We start from the raw sequence: 13842 nt of genomic DNA on the forward strand, positions 1-13842 counted from the left end.
TGTTGTAAAGGAAACACTCTGAAACCGACGCAAAATGTCGACAATTACAACAATGTTAAATTAGGCCCATCATTGCATTCGGTAATCAGACCTGATAATTAGTGCACTTTGACATTAAGCTTTTCTTACCAGCCATTCTCAGAATTTTCACCAAAATGTCACACCCACCCGACACAAAAATATAATTTTCTTACTCAAACAGAAAAGCAACAAAGACATTCTATGCATAATATTGATCAGGAAAATGAACTCTACAACACAGAGCTGTAATAAATTGTGTGATTTTCAAAATAAATCAGAATGATAGTCGTGCCGGTTGGATCGTAACGAATTTGACGATTTTCCTATGGTTGGTAAGGAGAGGGTTAAGCAATCTAGAAGTTACCACAAGCACTAGTATTAAGTCGTAGTTATGTGAGGGGCTGATTTTTAACACCTGCTACGTTACATTTTTTATCATTCAAAAGAAAACTGTAACTTTTTATCATTCATTTAGTGACTTAACCCTTTCCTTACCAGCCATTTTCAGAATTTTCCTCAAAACTTCACACCCACCCAACACAAAAACAGACATACGTATCTTACTCAAACAAAAAAAGCAACAAGCACCCAACAGTGAATGTGTAGCTGGGTCTGTTAGATCTGGCTTAAAGTACTTTATTTGCAATAGAGCAGCGTCCTATCCAAAGGATAGCAAGCAATTGCTATTGTCCGTCTCACGCTATATAAACAGGAATAAACCCCGGCTCCATGGACTTTGAAGGACTTACGTCTCAGGTTACTCAAGCTTCGCAATGCGGCTTGCATTTGGGAAAGTATTAAATACAATGATAATGAAACATTTATATTCTCTGAATATGTCTAAAAATAGAAACAAATTACAAAGAGATCAGTACTTCATGTAGATTAGCAAAACGTCGATGTCACATTGTTGCTGTTGAATCAACTTAATCCAGTTACTGTAACAATCGACACATTGGATGTTATAGCCAATTGGAATCAATAGTCTGATGTCACGTCCACCCAACAACCAGCAGCTTGGTTCTAAACGAAGAAAATCTGTACTTTTTATTCTTCATGCTGCTAGACCTTTTTCACATGTCATGTTATCATAATGTATAAAAGTCAAAACATGATCAGATTTATAATGTTTTTCTCCTCTGGGAAAACTGTTATGCTCATCGGAGAAGTTTTTTCATACGGGCGTCCGCCATTGTTCCGGTAGTGTAGAACCAGTTACTAAGTTACTATGTGACATTATAAGGGAAGGGACGTAACGATTATTGAAGCCTATTATGTTCATATTTTCTGTTGTTGTTTAATATTGAGTGATATATAACATAAATTAAAAAAAAATATATATATGTATGTGTGTGTGTGTGTGTGTGTGTGTGTGTGCGTGTGTGCGTGTGGGTGGGTGGGTGGGTGGGTGGGTGTGTATTCTAGGGAAAGACAAAGAAAAATGTTTGTTGGGATTCCAGTTATCATAGGACAAAGGAATAGTTGAAACATTTTTCCTCTCAATCAATTTTCCACCATACAGATGATATTGCCCTACTCTGGAAAATACGTATTCAAAATTCGGGCCAGAACACCTTCCCTTCGAAAATCTATCAATTAAAACAATCCTTATCTTGTCAACAAGAAATACTCTCAAACCAAAGTCTTCGTTAAATCCCAGGTTTCAGAGTTTTTTGCCAAGATGAGGGTCATTTTAATCGATCGATTTTTGAAGAACGAGATTCTGGCCAAAATTTTAATACGGCGTTTTGATTTTTTTTCTCGGAATAGCAGCATAGCACTAAAAAAATTAGCTTTTATATAGCGCAACATCGACTATATGTGCTCAAAGCGCGTTACAAGAGGTCCCTGGCCTACAGCAACACGTAACATGTAGAACAAAATATGACGGCTATTAGGCGATATTTCAATTTTTTATTCTGACAGACAACGGACATGTACTCATTTTACACCTGAGTATGGTGAGATAATGTGAGTAAAGAGCCTTTTCCAAGAACTCAACTATGCGCAGAGCGAGGATCCACCCAGGAACTTCCGATCCGAAAGCGAGTGACATACCACAAGACCACATAGCCGCACTAGACAGCACTAGATAGTGTGTTTCATTATCACACATCACCCACGTGATCGGGGAAAGGCGAGTAATGATATCGTTATCTTGAGATGTTGTTGTATTCGGTGAACAAAACAAATAATGGAGCACTTGTACCTTCTCATTGTCGTCAATCCCATACCAGGCATTTGCCACTCATACCATCTGCCTCTGCTCGTTACCAATGTTATCATTATCCGAATTGCTAATAATGCCTGCAGCAGCTCTCTGGGGTTAATGAACCTTATCATAATCAATCTAAACTGATCATCACCCTTACTTCAATGGTGATTATCGTTATCGTTGTTATTGCTAGCATTAATCTTGTGACCATTATTTGTATATACTTGCCTGTTTCTCTTTGTTTCTGTTTCTATTTCGTGTTTAACATTGATTGTTCCATTGATTATATTCGATGACATTATACATAGCAATTTCAAATCTCGCTGATATAAGATGATTAATTTCGTCGGATATATATATATATATATATATATATATATATATATATATATATATATATAATATATATACATATATATATATATATATATATATATAGAATGCGCTTGGCCAAGGAGTTCACAACATTGCCATCCGGAAGTATAACGGACCAACACACAAACTATGTGTAACCATGAACTTTTATAGTCTTGTTAATACAGTTTAGTGAGAACAACTCACAAACGCGGATGGCAAAAACAATAACAAAGGCCTGAGTGACGTCATCTGCATACTATATATATATATATATATATATATATATATATATATATATATATATATATATATATAATATAATATTTCAGAATTTCAAATGTTAAAGATATTCTTTGTTTGATTTGTTTATTGTTGTTGTTGTTTTTTTGTTTGTTTGTTTGTTTGTCTGTATTTATTTGGGGAGGGGGGGGGGAGCGGGGGGGGGGGGGTTGTAAAATAAACATTGTGTCCTCATATCCCATCTCAGAATGTACAAAAGTCAACCTTTGAGATGGTTGTCTTTAATAACTTCGAATGATTAGATATTAGGTATAAGAATAGAATATCCCTTATTATTCTTGATTTGAGCCCAATAATGTCTTTCCAGTTTTGGTGTTCGCTTCGACCATAATGTGATCCCAATTCCGATTTTATCCCCAGTTAATGTGGCGGGTAAGTTATTAACGGGACTTTCGCATGTCAACTTTCCGCTGAATTGAAAAATGATGTAACATTCGGAGTTCCATCTGTGTTCAACATCAATGCCTCTCTCAAAAAAAAAAAAAACAACAAAAACAAAAAAAAAACTAACACATATTTTTATTGTACAAGAACTTATAGAAGACTTCATGTGCCATGCTGTTTTGAAAGTAGGATCCCCATTTACACAAAAGAATATTGTAAAAGATCTTAGAAGGTATAATAAAAACGTAGGAAAACGGTTAAAAATATACTTTCTTAATCCTCTTTGGGCCTTGAGACACAAAAGGAATCCAACAGACATCTCAATTTTTTTGTTGTTGGTGCGATCGGCTGCTTTTGCGGTGGATGTATTCCAGGACGGCCCTGCTTCCTTTGATTATTTCTCCGTAGTCCTTCGCCAGGTTTCCCTGGTAAAAAATATGCCATACTCATTCATTATCACTGTGGCTTTTTTTCCTTTTTGCCATTGCAATTCCAGCAACTCACTGTCCAGCTAATCGCTATGGCTGGGACTGTAGCCAATCGTGCCAGTGCCAGGACGAGACCCACTGTGACAGATTCCTGGGTCCGACCAGTGATTGCCAATGCAAGTCAGGCTTCTACAACGCTCCAGACTGTGAACCAGGTAAATCTCAAATAGAATTATTAATAGAAACACGAGCCTTGATATTGCGCAGTACAGAGTGAAATTATTCAACAAGCTTTCCAAAAAAGTCCCTAAACAACAAACTTTTATTTTTTGATTGAGCATTTATATAGTGCAATATCCACTTAATGAGCTCAAAGCGCTTTACGAACGGTCCCTATCCAACAGCAGCCCTAAACATGTAGGATGAAACAAGACGCCTGCCACATATTGCCGACAGAAAAACTCTGTCATCGGACAGGCATGTTATCGTTTTTACATGTGGCTACTGTGAGAGACTATCAGTAAAGAGCCTTTCCAAGAACTCAGCCATGCGCCGCTCAGAACGGAGCTCGAACTCTAGACCTTCCCGCCCATAGGCGAGTTTCATTCAACAAGACCTCAAAGCCACACGAAACATGTTGCAGGAGGAGTTATGACGCTTGAAAGGTGCTGTTACATATTTTGTTGTTGTTGTTGTTGTTAAAGACACAGTTTTACACCTGAGTATGGGATAATTATCTCTGTCGTCTATCTGGAATTTAGTAATGTATTTATGCCTTTATTGTTTTTGTTGTTGGCTGAAAAAGGGTTTTGAGCCCAAAACGTTCCATGCTTGATATATTATTCTTTTCTTTCTTTTTTTTTGAAGATGTTATATTCATTTTAGTTTATTACTTTTTATACAGTTGTTGAAATCAAATGTTTCATCTCAAACCTCTCCCAATTTCAGTTAAACTGCCCAGGATTGTTTACTTCGGGAACAATAAAGTGAACCCAGGACAGCCCACGAGGTTCAACTGCACGGTAGGCGCAGTGCCTACGCCTATGGAAAGTGAGATCCGACTACTGGGTCCACAAAGACGGAAAATAAGCTTGGTCTCCTCTAAGAAACTGGACCAGTATCGATATACCAGGATTAATATATTTGAGGTAAGTGACCATTTTATGTATATAAGGAGAGTTGTTTTCAAAAAAACTCCCTAACTCTCTTTTTTCCCATTTAGAGATATTAAGGATTATTTCCCCTAAAATGTCTCATTCGGACTATTATTTAATTATATTTAAACTTCAAATTCACACAAATCTAAGGAAATTATTGTGTAATTTGATGCTTAAAATCAAATTTACGTTATAATGTATCTCATGGATGGAAAATGTCAGATTGTAGAAAAGTTGACTTTTGGAAATCCAGCATTCATATATATATATTATATAATATATATATATATATATATATATATATATGTGTGTGTGTGTGTGTGTGTGTGTGTGTATACTTAATGATCTACACATTTTTGGTTCTCCTGCCATGAGTGATATATATATATATATATATATATATATATATATATATATATTTTATATATATATATATTGAATTGTGTTTGATACAAATATGGTACGAAAAGTGCTCGACATGCAGTAATGGAGCGAAGTATTATTATTTAAAATATTTACCACAATGTTTGAGACAGTCTACATTAATGTTTCAGGCTTAATTTGCCATCGTCAGGACTGAGTTGTTTTGTTGACTGTCAACAAAAAAAGTCAACAAAACAACTCAGCCCTGACGATGGCAAATTAAGCCTGAAACATTAATGTAGACTGTCTCAAACATTGTGGTAAATATTTTAAATAATAATATATATATATATATATATATATATATATATATGTGTGTGTGTGTGTGTGTGTGTGTGTGTGTGTGTGTGTGTCTGAATCAATAAATTAACAATAACAATTTGATCGTAATGGTAAAATAAAATATTGCTGATTAATTAAACTAGCCAACCTGTTTTGTTTGGGGATTCTTTTCTAAAAATGTTCATACAATCTACTCTTGGTATTTCTCCGGCCAATATAAAAATATAATATATACAATTGATTTTCTACATGCTATTTTCCACATCAAAATTTTGTTTAGAAATTTAGGGCTGTATGATACCGAATTTTATATCTGCCACCCCCCCCCCCCAATATATGGTCTCAAAAAGTTTTCAACATATGTCCTTAATTATATTTTTGATATAGCAATCAATACCAGTGTCAATCGAACGTGGAAAAATAATTAAAGATACATGAAGATATTTCACCAAAATCTTAGCTAGACCAAGTAACTTTATCCTGGATAGACATGTTAACCAAAACTACAAGTTCAGATCAAATAAAAACTGACCCCAACCCTTATATCTACAACTATCAACATCCAGATGATTTCCAGGCTATTTTTATTCTCCATAGTAAAATCAAGTAGTAATTCCTATTCTACATTTTCTTACAGCACAGTCGTTATTTTAATGCCTGGCCATTCCACGTGTAAGCGTCCCATTTCCGTCGTGTATGGATTTAGGCCCATTTTAGGGTTTCACCTAATTTCCAAGATAGAGAGAGAGAGAGAGAGAGAGAGGGATAAAGTCATCCAGTCTAGACACATACATTGATGTGACCAAGGATTTAGGCTATAATTACATAACTGACTTCATGAATAGATTTTCCATGAAAGATTCCCAGAAGACAATGAACAGGAGAATGAAAAAGGAAAGAAATGAAAAACTACAGCTTTTTATTTAAGGCTAGAGGCCAAACCATTACGACTGTGGGAAGCATTTCTTTTTATAAAAGCAGAATAGGAGTGATTCAGTCAAATCCTATGTACTTTGAATCATTAATTAAACATAACAGAAAAATAGATGAATCAATATGGCGACCGACTTAGCACATTTTAAAGGCACAGTCGTTATTTTAATGCCTGGCCATTACACATGTAAACGTCCCACCCCCCCACTCTGGATTTAGGCCCATTTTAGCGTGTAACTTAATTTCGAAGATAGAGAGACGGATAAAGTCATCCAGTCTAGACATACATTGATGTGATCAAGGATTTAGGCTATAACTACATAATTGACTTCGTGAATAGATTTTCCATGAAAGATTCCCAGAAGACAATGGGCGTTGAATAAAAATCCCCAGTTAAAGAACTACAGCTATTTATTTAAGGCCATATGCCAAACAATTACGACTTTAGAAAGCCTTTCTCTTTAAAATAATCGCAATACGAGTGATTCAGTCAAGTTCTATGTACTTTGCATCATTAATTAAACATAACAGAAAAATAGATAAATCAATATGGCGACCGACTTAGCACATTTTAAAGATCTTCAAGATCTACTACTTTAAAAAGCTTTTTATAATATAAGGAGTGTTTTAACATTTTTTTAAAAAATTGAGCATTTATATAGCGCAATATCCACTTAACGTGCTCAATGCGCTTTACAAGGGGTCCCTGGTCAACAGCAACATTTAACATGTAGGACGAGACATGACGCCTGTGAGGCGATATTACAATTTTTCGGACAAAGACAACGCTGTTAACGGCCAGGTACTCATTTTACACCTGAGTACGGTGAGAGAATGTGAGTAAAGAGTCTTTTCCAAGGACTCAACTATGCGCCGAGCGAGGCTCGAACCCAGACCTTCCGATCCGAAAGCGAGTGTCATACCACTAGACCACATAGCCGCACATAGGTTTTAACGTAAACCTGTCATTCATATCATTACTACAAAAGGTAAGCGGTTGATATCAATATCATAAGATGATATGATTCCTTAACTAGGTACTTCCCGGACAACCATACTTAGACTGAGCAATCTAATCATTTCGGATAAAAATGTTGAAATAGAAATGCAATGATATTTTCAACATTCGTTCTTCGACTTCAAATAAAAAACGCATCTTAACATCTATGACCATCAACATCCACATGATCACCAACCTATTTTTATTCCCCACAGTAAAATCAAGTAATGATTCCTATTCTACATTTTCTTACAGCACAGTCGTTATTTTAATGTCCGGCCATTACACGTGTAAGCGTCCCAGTTCCGTCGCGTCTGGATTTAGGCCCATGTTAGTGTGTGACATAATTTCGAAGGTGGCCCAATGTTATGTTGAGATAGGGATAAAGTCATCCAGTCTAGACATACATTGATGTGATCAAGGATTTAGGCTATAATTACATAACTGACTTTATGAATAGATTTTCCATGAAAGATTCCTAGAAGACAACGGGCGGGTGAATAAAAACAATACAACAGTAAAACTACAGCTACTTATCCAAGTCAGTCTGTCACCACTTTACAAAGCTCTTTATAATAACGCGTGATTTAATAAAACATTATTATATTTATATCATAATAAATGATAAATATTGATCATTTCTACTAATGATCCAATAACTTAGTAATTTCCCATCAATCTTTTCTTTTCCCAGAAACCTAATCGACTCAGGATAAACATATAAGAAAAAAAATTCATGATATTCTAACACATTCTAACACATTATGAACTCTACTGCGAATATAAATTCACAGAAATCCTTACACCTGAATCTACCATCATTTAAAATCTAGCTGGATCACCAGCCTATTTTCATTCCCCACAGAAAAGTCGAGCAGTAATTCCTATTCTACATCCGCTTGTTTCAGAGTCGTTTTAATGCCTGGCCATTACACGTATAAACGCCCCAGTTCCGTCGCGTCTGGATTTAGGCCCATTTTCGCGTGTAACCTAATTTCGAAGGCCGCCCATCAATGTTATGTTGAGAGAGAGAGAGAGATGGATAAAGTCATCCAGTCTAGACATACATTGATGTGATCAAGAATTTAGGCTATAATTACACAACTGACTTCATGAATAGATTTTACATGAAAGATTCCCAGAAGACAATGTTAGGCTGAATAAAAATGCCCAGAAAAAAACCACAGCTATTTATTTAAGGCCAGAGGCCAAACCATTACGACTTTAGAAAGCTTTTCTTTTAAAAAAAAAGCACAATACAAGTAATTCAGTCAAGTTCAATATACTTTACATAATTCTCTTGTAGTAGAAGCGTTATTTCTATGTCTGGCCATTACACATGTTTACGTCCCAGATCACCAAAGTCTGGATTTAGGCTCATTTTAGCGTGTCACCTACTTTCGAAGGCCACCCAATGTTAAGTTGAGAGAGAGAGAGAGAGAGAGAGAGAGAGAGAGAGAGAGAGAGAGATAATGTCATCCAGTCTAGACATACATTGATGTGATCAATGATTTAGGCTATAATTACACAACTGACTTTATGAACAGATTTTCTATGAAAGATTCCTAGAAGACAACGGGCGGGTGAATAAAAAATAAACACCAGAAAAATACGGCTACTTATCCAAGTCAGTCTGTTACTACTTTACGAATGCTCTTAATAATTACGCGTGATTTAATGAAACATTATTATATTTTTATCATAATAAATGATAAATTTTGACATTTCTACGAATGATCCAATAACTTAGTAATTTCCACTCAATCTTTTCTTGTCCCAGAAACCTAATCGACTCTGGATAAACATATAAGAAAAAAAATTCATGATATTCTAACACATTCTAAAATCACAACAATCCTTACATCGACCATCATTTAAAATCTAGCTGGATCACCAGCCTATTTTCATTCCCCACAGAAAAGTCGAGCAGTAATTCCTATTCTACATCCGCTTGTTTCAGAGTCGTTGTGTTAATGCCCGGCCATTACACGTATAAACGCCCCATTTCCGTCGCGTCTGGATTTAGGCCCATTTTCGCGTGTGACATAATTTCGAAGGCCGCCCATCAATGTTATGTTGAGATAGGGATAAAGTCATCCAGTCTAGACATACATTTATGTGATCAAGGATTTAAACTATAATTACATAACTGACTTCATGAATAGATTTTACATGAAAGATTCCCAGAATAAAAAACAACAGAAAATCTACAGCTACTTATCCTTCCTTAGCTCTTTATAATAATGCGTGAATTAATGAAATATAATGTTATTTATATCATTATAAATGATAAATATTGATCACTTCTACTAATAATTCTAATAATAACTTAGTAATTTCCCCTCAATCTTTTCTTGTCCCAGAAACCTAATCGGCTCTGGATAAACCTACAGCTATTTATCCTTCCTTAGCTCTATATAATAATACGTGAATTAATAAAATATTATGTTATTTATATCATTATAAATGATAAATTTTGATTATTTCTACTAATGATTTCTACTAACTGATATCGTGGATAGATTTTCCATGAAAATTCCCAGAAGACAATGAAAAGGAGAATGAAGAAGGAATCAAATAAAAAGCTACAGCTATTCATCTAAGAGAAAATAATTGTTACTACTCTCTATAGCTTTTTGATCATACAACTCGTGATTTAGTGGAGAACAATGCATTATTACTTCTGTACTACAGAAAAATAGATAACCAAATATGCTGACCGAGAAAACGGATTATAGGTCTTTAGCATTCTGAAACTGTTTTACAATATTTTACTCATTTACCAAGCTGGTCAATTTAAGTCAAATATTCCAATTGAATAAAGCACAGGGTGTCGGTTTAAAACGAGACCAACTAGCATAAAATCCGTCATTTGTGACCCTTCGCCTCAAAACGGTATTATGTTGGAATGGTTAAGATGTTGAAAATCGAATTTATAGCCAGACATATCAGACTTGTGTTGAGTTTATAAGTTTTATTGAGGATAATGGATACCATACTTTAGGGTGCTGATGCCAACAATTTATATTTTTGACCAGTTTTAACATTAAATTCACCTTTTAAGAATCTGGTTCGTTCCGACATAATACCGTTTTGAGACGATGGGTCACATTTAGGCTAACAGTACATCAGAAAAGTGAGTGAATCAGGCACTTATGTTGACAATAACATGGCATCACGAGAGATCCCCAGAAAACAAAACAAATGCGGATGAATAATCAAAAAGCAACGTGAAATCAATATGGCTGCATTTTTTAAGGTCAGACGTTTCTATTTTTGAGAGCTCTCATCATTTTATAACGTGTGATTTAATGAAGAGCTATATACGTAACATTGTTACTTTAGGATTTAAAATAAATGAATGTATGCCGAGATATAGATCATTAAAAAAAAAAAATCTTTGACTTGATGAATCCGTTTTACAATATTCTTCTTATTTCTTAAGCAAGTCAAGTCGATCCAAAAGTTTAATGGTATACAGTACAAGCCATCTGTTAGTTGTCGATGTTGTTTGTACTAACAAAAATAAGTTTACCAACTATGAGCACGTCGATATTCACTTCTGAGTGCAGTGGGGTATTGGGTGATAAATTCATCAACGTTGTGGCTAATACATTTAACGCTGATACAACCCATCCAGTTGGGGTCCCGATAGCTCAGATGGTCGCGTACTCGCTTCACACGCAAAGGGACCAAGATCAATCTTGGATGAGATCGAGATTATTATTTGGATTCCCCTGTCTATGCATCAGTGCTTGAGTTTCTGGGTGTGTCAAATCTAGCGTAAATATTTTACATACAATGGATTAGCGTCCTTTTTATAGGGTAGCAAGCAATTAGTTATGTTCTTTTCATGCTATAGAAATCTGGGGGGAAAACCGGCTCCATGGGCCCAATGGCTCTGAATGGCCACTTTTACAAACCTTCTATTTACAGACCACGTTTAACTTCGCGATTGGAAAATGATAGCATCTCACAGTTCAGTAATAATTCATCAATTTCCTCTCTTCCTTCTTCCTTTTTTTCTTACCTCTTACTTTTTTCCCTATCTGTACGTCGATGTGGTCTAGTGGTATGGCACTTGATTTCGGATCGGAAACGGTCCTGGGTTCGAGCGTCCCTCGGCGCATAGGTGAGTCTTTGGAAAAGACTCGCCCGCATATTTCAATTTCTCTCAACGTACTCAGGGGTAAAATGAGTAGGTATCTGGCCGTTAACAGCGTTGTCTCTGTCCCCCAAATTTTTTTTATATCGCCTAACAGGCGTCATGTCTCGTTTTACAAGTTAAGTGTTGGCTAGGGATCCTTGTAAAGCGCTTTGAGCACGTTTAGTGTGTATTGCACTATCTAAAAGCTCAATTTTTATTATTTTAATTCTTGCTTTTGTTTTCTTGTTTTTCATTTCTATAAGTTTTCATGATTCTTTGTGTTGTATTTTGTGTACAGGTAAACTACGTGATGTCCAATGAAAGGTTCACATGTGTTGTCCAGGCCGTCGCTGGGGCAAATCAGATGTCTACAGTGGCAGAAGTATTTGGTGAGTATCCAGTGGTCACATATTTCATAAATGTGTCTGACCCCCCCCCCCTCCCCTTTATGCTCAAAAGGTGCGGCTATGTGGTCTTGTGGTATGACACTCGCTTTTAGATCGTAAAAGTGCTGGTTTCGTGCCTCGCTCGGTGCATAGTTGAGTCCTTGGAAAAGACTCTTTTCTCACAGTCTCTCACCGTAATCAAGTGTAAAATGAGTACCTGGCCGTCAACAGCGTTGTCTCTGTCTCCAAAAAATTAATTGTAATATCGCCTAACAGGCATTATCATCATAATAATGATCATCATCAATTCCATGATCTGACGATCGTCAGGGGAATACATGGGATGCAGATCTCACCACTTTCCACCATTAAGCGCGGTCGTTAACTCATTCAACCCTGACATCGACTATATCCGTAGTTTGCCCGGGTTACTCTTACCCCATGCTTATTTATTACATTTTTTCTAAGACAAATTATAGACGTAGTATCAAAGCAAATGTTTTTCATTTTTACATGTTTATGGTAGTTGAATAAAACTGTCTATATACGACACATGCTCAATTTTTAATACATTTATTTTCAATTATTTGAAAAGTATCAAAAATCTCTAGGATTGAGTGAGTTAATGATGGTTTGGGGGGGGGGGGGGTTCAACTCTTGAGACGCATCCAATTACCATTAATATCAGTCTCAATATCGCTTGAGTTGTTTCATGCCAGACAATGGAAAAGAGCCATGGCGCCACAAATATAAACATTTTTAATATTCGGCCATAAAAATCAGACTTTCAAACTCGAACATAATAATATTCTCACGCAACTCGTGCAATGTTTTGATACCTCAATGGGAGCGATCTATATTCATGTTTTCATCCGACCAAGTCATCAATCACATGATTTGTTGCTGTCCAATGATTGGATATTTCTTCAGAAATGTAAACACGTTGCTTTGTTTATAAAAGTTGTAAACATACACATGTGTCAAGCTGAACAAAATGACAAATCGTGATGATAGCTATTTCAAAAACTGTGAACACTTTTCACTATGTGGGTCATTTTGAGCACAAATTCCAATGTGACCAATGACCTCGATCACATGGAAAGGTAATATAGATCATGCCCATTAATCACGTGATATGAGCTCTAACCACAATGAATAGCAGCTTCAGAAACAAAAAAGGTTGAACAGGCAGGAAAATATAAGAGAAACAAGAAATAAAGACGTTCAAATTAAGAAACTGAGGAGCAGCACTGGTGTGAGATATGTAAAGATCTGAACAAGTTTGCATGAAATGTGCCAGACAAAGAAAGACATTTAAAAAATCTAGAAAAAGAGCATCCAAAAAATCAGTCTACCTCGACTGGGGATCGATTCTCAGATCTTCTGATTACCCGGTCAGACGTGCTACCATTACACCACAGAGGAGGCTCCCGATAGTTGGAGTAATTTTAATAGCTAAAGGAGTCGGCGTTTTACGCTGTGAACACTCTCTCGAATCAAACAATGACATATACATTGAACACGAGAGGACGAGGACGAAGATATTTGTGACGCTTCGTCTCGAAACGGTATGATGTCGGAACGAACCAGATGCTTAAAAGGCGAATTTAATGTTAAAACTGGTTAAAAATATAAATTGTTGGCATCAGCAATGGTATCCATATGGTATCCATTCTCATCAATAAAACATACAAACTCAACACAAGTCTGATATTTCTGGCTATAAATTCAATTTTTAACCTCTTAACCATCCCGACGTAATACCGTTTTGAGGCGAAGGGTCACATCTGAATTGCTACATTTTTGTTT

The 13842-nt window shown here is 35.9% G+C and overlaps 1 protein-coding gene across 3 annotated transcripts in view; it reads left to right on the plus strand.

Annotated features, from left to right (window-relative positions):
* LOC144962681 (receptor-type tyrosine-protein phosphatase T-like) overlaps window positions 1–13842 on the plus strand; it is a 405447-nt gene that overhangs the window by 259997 nt on the left and 131608 nt on the right. For all 3 annotated transcript variants that reach the window (XM_078895816.1, XM_078895818.1, XM_078895819.1), the window contains 3 exons: window positions 3774–3920; window positions 4654–4853; window positions 11946–12036. In XM_078895816.1, the coding sequence (XP_078751942.1) occupies window positions 3774–3920; window positions 4654–4853; window positions 11946–12036 (438 nt within the window). The remainder of the gene's footprint in view (window positions 1–3773; window positions 3921–4653; window positions 4854–11945; window positions 12037–13842) is intronic.

The sequence above is a fragment of the Berghia stephanieae genome, chromosome 1, assembly GCF_034508935.2.
Source record: "Berghia stephanieae isolate SIO BIC M18660-M18661 chromosome 1, UCSD_Bste_1.3, whole genome shotgun sequence".
NCBI classification, from domain to species: Eukaryota; Metazoa; Mollusca; class Gastropoda; order Nudibranchia; family Aeolidiidae; genus Berghia; species Berghia stephanieae.